The sequence below is a fragment of the Artibeus jamaicensis genome, unplaced genomic scaffold (assembly GCF_021234435.1).
Source record: "Artibeus jamaicensis isolate MK-2021 breed Jamaican fruit bat unplaced genomic scaffold, CSHL_Jam_final scaffold_369, whole genome shotgun sequence".
NCBI lineage: Eukaryota > Metazoa > Chordata > Mammalia > Chiroptera > Phyllostomidae > Artibeus > Artibeus jamaicensis.
The window spans coordinates 1,513,250-1,526,982 of NW_026522042.1; the positions used below are offsets into that span (position 1 = coordinate 1,513,250).

General features: G+C 64.3%; 2 protein-coding genes across 4 annotated transcripts in view; one reads left to right on the forward strand and one right to left on the reverse strand.

The window, feature by feature from the left end:
- The window catches only part of PLPP1 (phospholipid phosphatase 1), a 50,137-nt gene extending 47,462 nt beyond the window's left edge, over positions 1-2,675 (forward strand). For both annotated transcript variants that reach the window (XM_037145136.2, XM_037145137.2), the window contains exons 5-6: positions 1,802-1,978; positions 2,334-2,675. In XM_037145136.2, coding sequence (XP_037001031.2) covers positions 1,802-1,978; positions 2,334-2,465 — 309 coding nt within the window. In that variant the 3' untranslated portion in view covers positions 2,466-2,675. The remainder of the gene's footprint in view (positions 1-1,801; positions 1,979-2,333) is intronic.
- Positions 2,621-13,733, reverse strand: part of MTREX (Mtr4 exosome RNA helicase) — a 43,098-nt gene continuing 31,985 nt past the window's right edge. The window contains exons 21-28 of one of the 2 annotated variants that reach the window (XM_037145132.2): positions 12,891-13,001; positions 11,650-11,838; positions 9,028-9,191; positions 8,356-8,461; positions 6,873-6,929; positions 5,740-5,902; positions 3,936-4,040; positions 2,621-2,821 (exon numbers count right to left, since the gene is read on the reverse strand). In XM_037145132.2, coding sequence (XP_037001027.2) covers positions 2,769-2,821; positions 3,936-4,040; positions 5,740-5,902; positions 6,873-6,929; positions 8,356-8,461; positions 9,028-9,191; positions 11,650-11,838; positions 12,891-13,001 — 948 coding nt within the window. In that variant the 3' untranslated portion in view covers positions 2,621-2,768. Of the gene's footprint in view, positions 2,822-3,935; positions 4,041-4,102; positions 5,072-5,739; positions 5,903-6,872; positions 6,930-8,355; positions 8,462-9,027; positions 9,192-11,649; positions 11,839-12,890; positions 13,002-13,733 lie in introns of those variants that run through there. The other variant, XM_037145133.2, reaches the window with a different exon arrangement.

Below are 13,733 nucleotides of genomic sequence, written 5' to 3' on the forward strand. Positions count from 1 at the left end.
GTCATTTGGGGACGGGTCCCGTGCACGCCACTTTCCGATGGGGTGATAGTGGAAGGGTCCAGAGGTCGGGCTCTGAGCCACAGACCAGGGCCTCGGGAGGACAGCCTCCCCTCACAAAGGGCGAGGAGCAGGGTTCAAGTTCTCAGGCCCCGGAAATGGAGCCGGAAGCAGGCACTCGGAGGCCCGTGGCAGGAGGGCGTGGGCCCCACAGAAGGGGTGGCCTGAGCTCAGGAAGCTCGGGGCTCCCCTCCTCGGGGTCACTGGTGTGGAAGGCTCGGTGCAGGACAGGAGGGCAGGGGCCGCAGGCGCCACTCGGCCTCGGCAGAGCTGCACTGAGCTCCCCGGGGGCAGGCACGTGGGGGGAGGGGCCGAGGACGGCCAGTGCAGGCAGTGCCGGGGCTCTGGGCCCGTCCGGGTGGGGACGCGTCTCACCCAAAGCACACGGGGGTGCCTGTCACTGCTGCCCCACGGGCCGACGTTCGTTGTGGTCACAGCATGTTCAGGACCACACTCGGGCAGGAGACTCCTTACCGCACGCCTGCAGGCTGCCCAAGTCCGCGGGAGGCCACGGGGGCTTCGGAGTCCCACACGGGAAGGACCCAGGAGGCCCCATCTCTGGCTCCTTGCGGGCCAGGGCACAGCCCAGGGAGCCCGGACCGTTTTCTTGCCGTGTTGCGTCCATGGTGGCGGTGGGTGCAGCGCCCACCTCAGCAAGATGCCTACACCTCTCCAAGTCCTGTGTCCTGTCTCCATGGTCTCAGGACCCTTGCCTCGCCTCTGTTCAGTGAAGAGGCAGGGAGGTTGCCAGGGTCGGGGCAGCTCGAGGAAGCGTCCTCCCTGCAATCTGTGGAGCAGTGTCCACGGTCCAGCCAGGACACCTGGGCGGGGCCCGCCCTCCGCTTGGCTTCACTTGTCAGTCTCCTGTGTTCCCTCAACTCTGGACGCCAGAGACCAGCCTCCTAGTTCAGTTTTGTAGCCTCAGCAAAGAGGGGGGCTGTCCAAAGTGCCAGCAGCCCTCACCCTGCTGACCGCCCACCTCGGCTCACGGGGCGGGGGCGCTCCTCAGCCGGCTGCCTCTGCCCTGCAGTGCTCGCTGGGCTGGAAGCCGCCCCCGAGAAGGGGCCCAGAGCAGGGAGGGTCCTCTCGTGCCCCCAGTCAGCAGGGCAAGTGGGCACAGGTGGGGACCTCTCCGAGGGGCCGCCCCTCACACAGCCGACTTTCTACGTGGGTGTAAAGGGTGTCTTTCTGGGTAGAAACTAGGCCAGAGACTTTTTAACGAGTCCAGATTCGCTAAGCACGCACAGGACACCCCGAGTCCCTACCCCCTGCGGCTCCAGGGCTGCACAGACCAAGGTGCGGACGCAGGGAGGGGACGTTCTCGGGCTGGGGCCTGTTAGGACAGTCGCAGAACCGGCAGGGGCATGGCCGCCGCTGCACACACAGCGTGCTGGGATGGGGTGGCATTTGCGTGGTCAGACGGTTCTGAGTCTGCGGCCCCGGGGACTGACGGGGCCGATGGAGCTCCCTGGGGTCGGGGGTGGGGGCTTGAAGCAGGTGTGGTCCCCGGGCTTCGAGCTGACCACAGGGCCACCTTCTAATGGGAATTGCAATACAGGTGGGAGGGGCGGAGCTGCCCCTGAAACCCCGAAAAGTTAAAGAGCCACAGGTGGTGTGAACGGAAGTCAAAGGGCAGCAGGGTTTTTGTTTACAAGGGCGGATTTCTGGGTGTCGGGGGTAGTTCACACGGTCTGCCCAGGCCCTGGCCGCGTGGCCATTGCTGACCCCCTCCCTTGCCCGTCAGCTCTATCTGCAGGCCAGGATGAAGGCGGACTGGGCGCGGCTGCTGCGCCCCACGCTGCAGTTCGGCCTGGTGGCCACGGCCGTCTACGTGGGCCTCTCGCGCGTGTCGGACTACAAGCACCACTGGAGCGACGTGCTGACCGGCCTCCTCCAGGGCGCGCTGGTGGCCGTGCTGGTCGTAAGTACGAGGGGAGCAGCCCGCTGCTGGGCACAGCATGACACCTGGGCCGTGCATAGAACCCGGTCCCCCAGCGTGAGAAACGGCCACGGCAGGGCCGGGGCCTGTTGCCGGTTCCAGGCCGGGAGGCCCGGTGGCCGCAGTCGTCTGGGGACAGAGGGCAGGGGTCTGGGTGAAAACCGGGTTTGCACGAAGCACAGCTCCGATGGGCAGGGTGCAGCTGCCGGCCTGGAAGAGCCCTGTTAACAACTGTCGGCGTGTTGGTCGATGCGCCCCCACCCCCGCTCACGGCGGCTCAGTCGGGGGTGCTCACGCGCATCTCAGGGCCACCCTGAGTGCGACCTGTCCCTTGCAGGTGGTGTACGTGTCTGACTTCTTCAAGGAGAGGAATTCTGCTTTAAAAGACAGGAAGGAGGAGGACTCGCACACCACGCTGCACGAGACGCCCCCCGCGGGGAACCACTACAGGACCGCGCAGCAGCCGTGAGGCCGCCGGCTTCCCGAGGCCGCCCCGGGACGAGGGGCGCCTCTGCCACGGGCCTGTGGGGACGCCGCTGCCCCACCTGCCGCTCACTGCCCCTGTGTGCACAGCCGCCCGACGGGGGCTCTGACCGCTCTCAGTTCACCAGGAAACTTCAAGCCTTTCACTAAAACGCCCCACTGTACATTTTTATTAAAAATGTAACGCTTATGTACACACGTGTGTGTAATGACGCTTGATTTGTGCACACGCCACAGTCCACGTCTGAGGCCCCGCCGCCCCCACCGCACGAGTCCCCCGTCGCCACGGCTACAGGTAGAGGCTGGCAGCAAACACGATGTCTCTCTTGATTTTGGTGATTCCTGAGGAAAGAAAATATGGTACTGTTTACCCTCTCAAAACCACACAAACGTGGTTCCCGCTCCTGGGGGGCTGAGGATGGCACTCCCCCCCAAAACACACACAAGGGAGACCAGCAGGTCCGAACGCGCCCGTGTGGGGTGGGAGACTCAGACACCAGACCCCGCCTCACGGTGTGACCCCAGTGTGAGCATGTGCGTGTGACGGGTGATGTCTGTTCACACACAGTCATTCGGGGGGGGGGGGGGCTGGGCTGTCCACGGACTGGCCCAGAAGCACGAATTTCCAGCCTGAAGGTGCTGCGGCCCCAGTTCCCAGGTGAGGGCCCTTCAGGACCAGGGCAGGGCAGAGACATGGGTCACTGTTCGGAGTCTGGGTGCAGCTCCGGCCACTGTGCAGCCTCCCCCTCAGAAGCCACTGGGGCTCTGACCTGCAGCTGGGCCAACACGGGGAGTAGGGACCCACCCACAGGCCCAGTCTCTCCCCCATGACCACCCTGGGGGCGGTCCAGCGGGCCAGAGCAGCAACTGGCACCAAGCCTGCGGCCACCGCAGAAGGACGCTGAGGTGGCCTTCTCCCCCCGTGCCCCATCACACGGCCTCTTGCGTCTCCCCGGGTACCAGGCACGTGGGAAGGGCACAGGCTCAGCCCCGGGCGAGGCGCCTGGACCGTGGTCTCAGCCACGCCCAGTCCTGCCGCACCCCCCTCCTCAGCCTGTTCCTGGGAAGCCACCACCCGATCCATACACTGTGACGGCTGACTCGTCCCCGCACACGCTGCCCCTCCGTCTCCCAGGACGGTGCCCGGCACGCAGGAAGCGCACCGCACGCTAAGTACGGGGTCCGGCCCCAGTGACGCCCCCTTTTTATGACAAGCGTGGCATTCTGTAATGTGGCAGTATCCCAGTCAAGCCCAGCATCTGACATTTTAGGTGAAACGTCCAAATTAAAACTACAAATCACTACGTCCGTGTTCCGACCCGCCCCACCGCCCTCGGGCGGCCTCACTTCTGCCAGGCCCTGTACTTGGAAACACGCTCGGTAGAAGGCCTCGAGTTCCACCACCCGCCTCTGGGGGGGGGGGCCGGGCCCCTGCAGGGGGCGGGCGGACACCCACCTTCTGCGAACTTGTTCTCCAGCTCCGTGTTCCCGATGGCTTTGGCCGCCTGGCACATCTGCCGCAGCAGCTCCTCCAGGCGCCGCATGCAGCGGATGATGCTGCCTGTCGGGGGGGACGTGGCGCGTGAGGCGGGCTTGGGCGGGAGGCTCGGGGCGTCCGGAGGGGCCAGGCGGCCTGCGCTGCACTGGGCAGGGTCTGCAGAGCTGCGGGCTCCCCGCGGCGACACCTGCTCCCACGGAGCCCAAGGAGCCCAAGGGGCAGCTAGCCTGGCCGTGGGAGAGCAACTGGGGCACAGGCCGACGGGCCCGGACACGCAGGGAGGGCTGACAAGCTGCCTGGTCAGGGTCCCGAGCGCAGGGCTAACTGGACACCCGGGCACTGTCCTGACACCAGGGGCCAACGGGTTTTCCAGCAGGGGAACAACAGGGTTCCCTGCCAGCTGAACAGCGCAGCCCATCATTGGGGCTTTCTCCCCACCCCGCCCCCGAGGCGGCAGCAGGGAAGGGGGGCCGGCCCCACCCTCCGTGGGCCCTGAGCCCATGAGTGTTCGTGGAGACGCTGAGGCTGCAGTTTCTGGTCGGACTTCAGCAAGGGCAGCCTGGGTCCCGGCCCCCGAGAGCTGCCGGGCCGGGCTCTTGGCGCTCGGGTCTGTGCCTGTGACCCTGGCACACGGCAGGAGCGTCAGCGAGGGCTCTCGGGCAGCTGTGAATTCACTGAGGCGTGCTGTGCTCCCCCTACCCCGGGGCTGTGTCCTCTGAGATGGAGCCCGACTCTGGGGAGGCTCAGCCCTACAGGACAGGAGGCCACAGGGAACCCTCCCGCAGGCACAAGGCCCTCGGGGTCCCGGGGAAGGCCCCGCCCACCCCCAACAACGCCACTCAGCTCCCAGCAGCCAGGCTTCCTCGCGGGGTGTCCACAGCAAAGACAGTGGGACAGAGACAAATGACACAGAAGCCAACCAAATGCGTGGGCTGAGAGGGACGCCCCTGCACACAGGCAGCCGAAGGGCCTCCTCGCGCTGGAAGAGGGTGGAGTCGCTGCTGGTCACTGGGTGTAGGACGAAGGCGGGGCGGGGCCGCACACGTCCCGGTCACAGAACATGGGCGAGGCCCAGCACCTTCCGGGCACGCGTGCTGGGGCAGGGCCACAGTCTTGTTAGGTTCTCTGCGGCCTGTGCCTTGCCACCCCAGGAGACAAGCACTGCCACCCTGCTCCTACAGCCAGGGAGGCAGAAAGGGCCCCGGGGAAGTGGCGAGGGCAACAGCCTCCGGGGCGCGGCTGTGCCGTGGGGCGGCTACGCCAGTCCCTGCGCAGTTCCAGGTCTCCCTGTCAGACCACCCCCACTGTGCCACTCAGGCTCAGAGGACAGAATGTCACCCACAGAGTCAATCTTGCAGGGGGTCCTGGATCCCCAGGGCCGCCGCCCCGACTTTTCTCAAACTGAACAACACGGAGCACTGTGTGTTATGACGCAGTGTGACTTCTCACAGAGGCAATGACAGACGGCCTTTTCCGTCCACTGTCTCCGTGGACCACACAGCAGGCTGCCATGTCGGCACCAGGAGAGCGAAACCGGAGCGTAAACCGCCCCCACGACTGAGCAGGCCCCTGTTCGGTCTGCGATCTGTGAGAAGGGCTTCCCGAGGAATTCGGAAGGAGCGGACGACGCTCACTGAACAGCACAGAGGACTGTGGGGAACATACTCGATCTGCACAGGCACAGGACTCCGTTTCCCCCCCGAATTTAAAGGGCTGCAAGGCTCACACTCCGTTAAAGCGACGCGCACGGCGTCCAGCCTACCTTCGAAGACGTCGGTCATCTTGCAGATGTGGGCGAACGTTGCTCCGGTCGCCCAGGTGTGCACCACGTCCATCAGGTGAGGTTTGAAGGAGCTCAGGTACGTCTCCTCGTCAATCTCCAATTTGGCCTCTGCTGAGACTTTCGCGATTCGTTTAGCACATTCCTTGGAAGACAAAAGGGGACACGCCCCTCGCTGAGCTGCCACACCAGTGTCTCCTTGAGTTCCAAAGCCAGCACCCACAGGCTTCTCCTCGGCCGGCGGTGCGCCTGCCGTCTGGACTCCCTGCTCGGAGGCAGCCACGGGCCCTTTCCGTCCCACGTGGCACCTTCCCATCACGTGGAAGTGGTCGGCCACAGAAAGCAGGCCACGCCAGGCTCTCCCGGCGGCTGCACCTTTTCTACCAAAACCGGAAACTCTCCAGGGCAGCTCTTCCAGAGCAGCACGGGGGCTGCTCCCGCGGTCTCACTAACAAACCAGACTGGTGACACCGCGGGCGGGGGGAGCCATGCACCCTGCAGCGCCACGGGGCTGCCCCCCATGCGGACAGACGGCATTCTTTCCCCCCGCGAGACACTCCTCCTCCTCTCCTTGGTAATCTAGGAGGTCAAAGACACCTGCGAGCACAGAGACCCCCGTGGCCCTGGAAGTTCAAACTTCTTAGTAACACCAGGGCACTTCCGACGTCCCACTGAGGGGCCGTCTCTACGATTCCCTTCTCGTCCCTGACACGTTGGGAGGCTCACCTTCCTGTACACTACTGAACGGGGAGACAGGAGTCACTTCGCCCCAAGAAAACTGACACGCGGGGCGCCGCTCCCGACCCTGAGGAAGCAGAGCAGCGCCGGGCGGTTGGACGGCCCGTCCACACCAGGCCCACTCGTCCGCACTCGGCAGCTCCACACGGTGAGCTGCGTGGTGAGGACGGCGGCTGGGTCACGGCCACAGAGCTCCCCCCACAGGACGTCGGAACCTGCCGTGAGCAGCACTGCGTGGTGTGGAACGCCACCCCCCAACGTCTTTGACCCTGACGGGGGCTGTCCCTGGTGAGCGGTAAGCGGAATAAGCAGACCGTCTAAAAAGGTTTGTTTACAATACCCTACTTGGAAAACCCGTGGTTTAAGAAAAACCTTACCTGCATTTGACGGAGTGGGCCTGCTAACTGCTCTGTCAGTTTGGGCATCTCGCTAGACTGTAAAAGAAAAGGAGGTCAGAGGCGAAACCCACGCTGAACGTGCCGTGTACACAAGCTGCAAGACAAAGTTTTTACGATACCCACTGACGTCAGATTACAGACCTCAGGCATTATTTGCCTTTATTTCTGAAAGATTCAGTGTGCAGAAACACACTGTGCTCGCCCTGAATTACCACATTCTACCCCGTTTCACAGGAGAGCATCGCCCCACTCGGTGTGCAGAGGCTGCGAACCCAGCGCTCTGAGACCACGGACGGGGTCGAGGGACAGCGAGCAGAGTCAGCCTGCAGAGCAGCGAGGCCCCGTCAGAAGGGCTGTGAGCGGTCCCGTCGTGGTGTGGCTTCGGCGCAGCTGTGGCTTGTAGGCCACTCCCCGTCCGCGGAAACCGAGCTCCGGGCTGAAGGGCCTCGGAAACAGGGCCTCGGCTTTCACCCCATCAGAGCTCCACCCAGGGCAGGGCAGTCGCAGCTGGAACCTGAGTGGGCTCCTGACGGCGACGGCCCACCAGTGGGAAGCGTGTCAGTTTGTTGGTTAGCAGGACAGGGTTTCGGGCCTGTCACCAAGAACATACACGAACTTGGACAAGCCGCTCAAAGGCGGGGGCTGGCTTTCTGCCCATCCGGGAGAAGGCCAGGGACCAAAAACCTGCTGTGATGAGGACAGAGGCAGTGCCGGTGAACAAGTCTGCACAAGAGACTGACTCCACAAAACAAAACCGCGTCAGAGTGGACTGTACGCGAGTGTGACCCGAAGTAACCCCAGGTCACTGTGAAACAGCAACTGTAGGCGAGTTGCAGCAGATGTGCCTTCACTGAAAGCACCACCACTGAGACTCGGTTCGACCTGCGCCTCTCCCTCTCACACTCACACTCACACACACGCGCGCGGCTATGATCGCACGCCAGGCTCCACGTCACTCCTCGCTCAAACAGGAAGCTGGAGGAAGGATGAGAAAGCAGAGCTCTCCGCTCCGCAGGGGAAAGAATGAGAGACGGCAGGGGTGGCAGGGGTGCTGCGCTGGCCCTCCCCGAAGCCGTGCCATGGGGGCACTGCCAGGCGGGTCCGCCCTGCGCTAACCTGCCCTCACGCCGGGGCGGCCCCTTCCAGACCCTGCACGCCACTCAGCACCCGCCCAGGAACCCGTCTGCCCTGCGCCCCTCGGCCCACCTGGTGTGACCTGTGTGCACCCAGACACTTTAGGGTCACGAGGGGGAGATTCTGGTGCCCCTGCTGGTGCAGCTACGACGCTCACAGGGACCAGGGGGCATCTGTGCCAGCGTCCCGCTGACTTCCGCTCCGTGTTACCCGTGACGGGTCAGTGGGAAGTGAAGCTTCCACGTCCACGCCGAGCACGCAGCACCGGCGTCCGATCACGGGAGGGCGCGGGGGCGGAGGCGGGACATGCCGGGCGGCACACACTCACATTCTCCTGGAACACGAAGCAGCTCAGCAGGGCGGCCGCCTGCTCCGCCGACAGGTCGTTGAAGAGGCCGTTGAACATCATCTCGGTCAGGAGCAGCTCGTCGGCGCTGCAGCCGCGGGGAGAGAACCGGCCCACACGTCAGTGTGCAGACAACCTTCCGGCACACGCTCCCTGGGCGTGGGCTGCCGCCCAAGGGGACGGCGGGCCCTGCGCCGTCAGCCGCACCCGCCGGTGGGGGTGAGCAGCCGCCCCCCAGCCTGCGGCCGCCAGCACAAAGCCGCCCCGCCCATCACTGCCTGGCCCCGAGGGCCTCCCCACCCGTCTGCACCTGGAGACCTGGCAGACGACTGTGAAGCAGAGGAGGCCGCAGCCCCGGTGCCCCCGGAGCAGCAGAGCCGCCCGCACACCGTGGTCACTCATCGAGGCTGCCCAGCCGCCCGCACTGCACTGCCCCTCAGTGTTTTAACGAGGACGCTAAATCGTCTACAGTGAGATGACAATTAAGTAGAAATCCCACACGCATGACGATGGAGATGGAATCAACACGCCAGTGGTGTCGGCGAGGGCGGCCCGAGAGGACTTAAAAACTGTCCCTTTCCAGTCCCCCCTTTCCTGGTCCAAGCCCGCCCGCCCCACCGGCGTGAAGGAGACCGGCGCCCGGGCCAGGCTCACCTGCTGATCTCACAGGCCACGCGCCCCTTCATCTCGATGACGTCGGAAGACGTGGCAAACCCCAGCCGCCTCAGGACGCGCTTGCGGCACTTGAGCTCGTCCATCTGCAGGACTGTCCTCGCTTTCTTGAGCTCTCGCTTTGCCGACTTAATGTCCAGTGCGATCTGCGGTGGGCACAGGGCAAAGGGGCTCAGTGCGGGGACGGGGCACAGTGGGCTTCCCCCGCGCGGTGAGACCAAAGGCAGCGCGTAAGGGCCCCGCGCCGCACGCTTCACCGGCAGAGTGTCAGCAGGGAGGTGGACGGCGAGAGCGGAGCAGGTGTCCGCAGTCGTGGGACATGAGGGAAGAGGGTAGTGACCGTATGGGAAGTGTCAACGTCCACCTGAACCTCGGGAGGCACAGCAGGGAGCTGTGGTTCTTGCTGAAAAGCTCCAGGAGTTGGGGACGGAGCAGGGTCCTGCCTGAAGGCGGAGGGGCCTCGGGAGGGGGCGCTGGTAGGTGGGGAAGCCCCAGGAGGCAGACGGACGGGCAGCGGGTCACGGCCTCTGTCCCTAGAGGTGGGGAGGCTGCTGGGTCAGGGCCGCAGGCCCTTCGCATGAGGAGCGTCGAGGGGTCGGGTTCTGAAGGCTTCTTAGGTTTGGCTAAGGGATGTGAACTTTATCCTGCACTCACTGGAGGTCACCAAAGACGGGTTGTCCCCTGAAGTGTTAACTCTGCAGTTTTCATTCACTAAAAATTTGAGCCCTGGCTGGTGTGGCTCAGTGAATTGAGCACAGTGAACTGCCAACAGAAGGGTCGCCAGTTCGATTCCCAGTCAGGGCACATACCTGGGTTGTGGGACGCTTGAGGGGCAACCACACACTGATGTCTCTCTCCCTCCCTTCCTCTGTCTAAAAATAAGTACCTTTAAAAACATGTCAGTGAAAGCACCTTACAGATGATCGGGTGGGGGACACTACGTCTGCACTGCCCCAACAACTACCGGAGGCTCCCCCTCCAGCCTTCCAGGTGCACGTCCTCATTCTCGCCAAACCGAGCTCACACTCCCGCGGTTGTGGGCCCCGCCCACTAACGTGATGCTCCGGCAGCCGCCGCTCTCTCTGTGCTGCAGAGTCTCTGCAACAATGTATCCAGCCCGCCCCTCAGCCACCTCCCAGGGCCTCCTTCGGCCCAAGTGGCTCGGACAACGGACAACGGACGCCTCTCTGTGATTCCCCACCACGTTCTCCTCGGAGCTTTCCCACCACCGGTCAAGCTCCCATCTGCCCCACACTGTGGGACTGTCCATCCAGGGGACCCGCTGGTGGCCACGGGCAGAGGCAGGGCCAGCGCAGGAGCAGGCAGGGAGCGGCTCTGCTGAGTCAGGCAGAAAGAGAGAGCCCTGCTCACCACTAAGTGGTGAGCCCCCAGGACCAGCTGTGTCCGCCTCCCTGCGGTGACAAGAGCCTTCACAGTGGCCAAGCCCGGACACCCCGTCCACTGAGAACACAGCTGCATGTCACAGGCCACGTCAGGTTCGCTCACGGAAAGCCAACACTTGAGCTGCACACACTACCCCCCAGCTGAGAGGCTTCTACTCAGTTACTCCACACATGCCACACGCCTGCTTCATGAAGACAGATCAGTGTAGGAGCGGAGGCGGGACACCTGACCCGAAGCAGCTTACTGTCTAGTCTGGGAGGACGAAGAGTGTGGCCGAGTGGCGTGTGAGCGAAGGCGAACAGGTGCGCTCACAGGAGCCGCCCGGCCCAGGAGGAAGCAACACGCGTGCAGGACGAAGGTCCCGGCTGCAGGGAGCTGGGCAGCGGAAGGAACGGGCTCACGTCCAAAAGCTTCTCCTAAATTCCGTTCAGAACACCTGTCGGACGCCTGTTCTGCCCCAACCACAGCCAACGCCCATGAAGAGCCGAGTGGCCGGAGCCTCCTGCCACCAGGCTGGCCGCACGGCACAGAGAACGGCACGCAGAACAAGCGCTGCGCCGGGCGCCGAGCCTGGACGCCGCCCACACTGCCGGTGCCGACGGGAAGGGGCGCGGGCCCTTGGGAAACCAGCTGGGCGGTCCCTCGGAGCTGGGCCTCGAGTCACTGCGCGGCCCAGCCTTCCACCGAGTCCACCCAGGAGACATGGGAACGCACACCCGCATGAGCACAGGGACACAAGCGTTCACGGCAGCGTCACTCCTGACAGCCACAGGGGACCCCAAGGTCCACCAACCAACGTGCGCCCGAACCCGACATGGGGCGCTGCACGGCGGCTGAGCACTGCCTGGTACACCCCCGGGAGCGAGCCGCGCAGACGCCACGCGCAGGGAAGGGGCGGACACCAAGGGTCACGTGCCGCGGAGTTCAGCGAGGGGCACGCCCACGGGACTGCAGCGCCAGGGCCGGAGGGAGGGGCCGACTGGCACGAGGCTTCTTCCACAGGTGTGGAGAGGTTCCGGAACCTGACAGTGGTTACGGCTGCAGACAGCTGCGGATCGACTAAAGACCACTGAGCCGTGAGCTTTGAAAGTGTGAACATCACGCTACGTAGCGTGTGTCTCATTAAAAACACGGCTAAAAAACCCCATCAAATGCCACACTAGAGTGAAACGCCCTTCGCCGCGCCCGCGCCCCCCGCACCTGCGCCTTCCTCTCGCAGAGCGTGTACACGGCCTCCAGGCTGGGGTCGCTGTGCAGCGGGTGGGAGTACATGCGGTGTTCGAACGCCTCCACCTTCTGGATGACCTTCCTCAGCCCCTGGTCCTGGATGCCCATGTCGTCGATGGGGTCCAGCAGCGGGACGCCGTCCGGGAACCGCTTCTGCACTTCCTGGAAGGAAGGGTTGGAGGTCACTCCACACTGGGAGGCACCGCCCGACCGGCCTGCGCAGAATCAGCGCTTTCTCTCGTGTTCCTCTCCGAGCACAGACACGGGGACGAGCAGGCTGCTGCGCAGCTGGAGCTCAGACCTGCCCGCCTCTGTGGGGGCCTGTGCTGGGAAGCCCTGGGGCGCGCCACGCCTGGTTAGCGATCCGGCACAGACGGCACGCGTCCGGGGAGCGGCACGCCTCTCCCACAGCCCGTCACGTCCACCTCGACGGCTGCTGAAACTTCCTGTCCTCTCGGACAACCCTGTCCTGAGCACCTCCTACCAGCAGGAGCTGCTTTCAACCTTCGGACTGTGTCCTTGGGGCTGACTCCCGGGGGGCCTGTCTGAGGCAGAAACAGCCCCTTGTACAGGGCCCGGATGCCTACTGCTGCCTTTCCTCACGGGCCTGACGGCACACAGGGTGGGGGTGAGTCCACAGAGAGGGGCCGCTCCACGCGGCCGGGTCCCCGGGGCCTTCGAGGGTAAGACGGGGTTGGGCGGTCAGGGATTAAACAAACAGGTGTGTCCGTGAGACAGTTTCAAGGACTGCAGCCTGGAGAGGCCCGGGTGGGCGCCCCACCTCTGTGCCCAGAGCCCCTCGGGCCCAAGTGCTCATTCACCAAGCAGCCAACCAGGCCCTCCTTTCACTGAAAATAGAATGCTCCAGAAAGCCATATATATATATATATTTTTAAATAAAGCTATTTCACCCACTTACTAACTACACCAAAAACAGCTGAGAGGCCGGGGAGGTGACCTGACACATCGCTGTCACTCCTGTTTGGCGTCCGGTGTGAGGCCCCACTCCGCCGCGGCCCCTTCAGTGGCCCGCTGCGGGAAGACCAAGAGGGCGCAGCCTGCCGAAGCTGGGCCACCGCTGCTTTTACTGTAAAGAAGCAGCCCCGCTGGTGGTGGGCACAGCTTCCTGAAAGCCAGCCCCACCTTCGGGAGGACGCCATTGCCTTCTCGCGTCCCTATTTGCTCAGAGTTGATGTCCGACGCCGTGCGCCCACCTGGATCGACTTGAGCACGCTCTGCCTGTTGTCCAGCGGCCGCAGGTCTCTGGGGATGTACAGCCGGACGCTGCTGATGGCAGACAGGAGATGCACCAAAACCGGAACCACCTGCCAACAAGCGGGCTCAGTGTTATGATCACCACTGCACGCTGCTAAACCCCCGACACCGCCTCCCACATCCGGCGTCGGTCCCTGAAAGGTCCCCTCCTGTGTTCCCTGACGCCTCTGCCACTTGCCCAGAGAGGACAGAACGCCTCGCGCTCCTCACAGAGTGGAGGACACGGGCTTGGTGCCCGCCGCTCCCTCCGCTGGGATGCACCGCTGCTCGGGCAGAAACGCTCCCACCGTCCTGAGGGGTGTTTCATCTCTCACTTCTTCACAAAGCCTTCCCTTTACAAGCCCCCCCCCCCCGTGGGAGGATCCGTCTTGGATGTTCACCTAGCTCCTTACCCACGAAGTGCCCCCCCTGCCATTAAGCTGCAGCCAGAGACCACACCTGACCCTGCCAGCACAGCCCCTCAGTGTCCTTCGCACTGCGGGCGCAGAGAACAGGAGAGAAAGTGTCCCAGGACAGCTCTGTGCCAGCTGCATCTCAATCAAGGAAAACTGTGCCAGGAGCAGAAAGACACTCTCGGGGGCTTGGGGGCCGGGGAAGCACCTGCAGAGGCTGTCTGTCCCCACGACACCTCGTCGCCGTCGGCAGCGAGAGCAGAGTGCCAGGGCGGCAACACACTCGCTGGGCCACGGGCAGGAGCTCCGAGGCCCCTCGGGCACAGGGAACACACGCCCAGCGTGTGAGTCTCGGCCTCGTTAGCACGAGGGAGAAACCCACACAGGCTT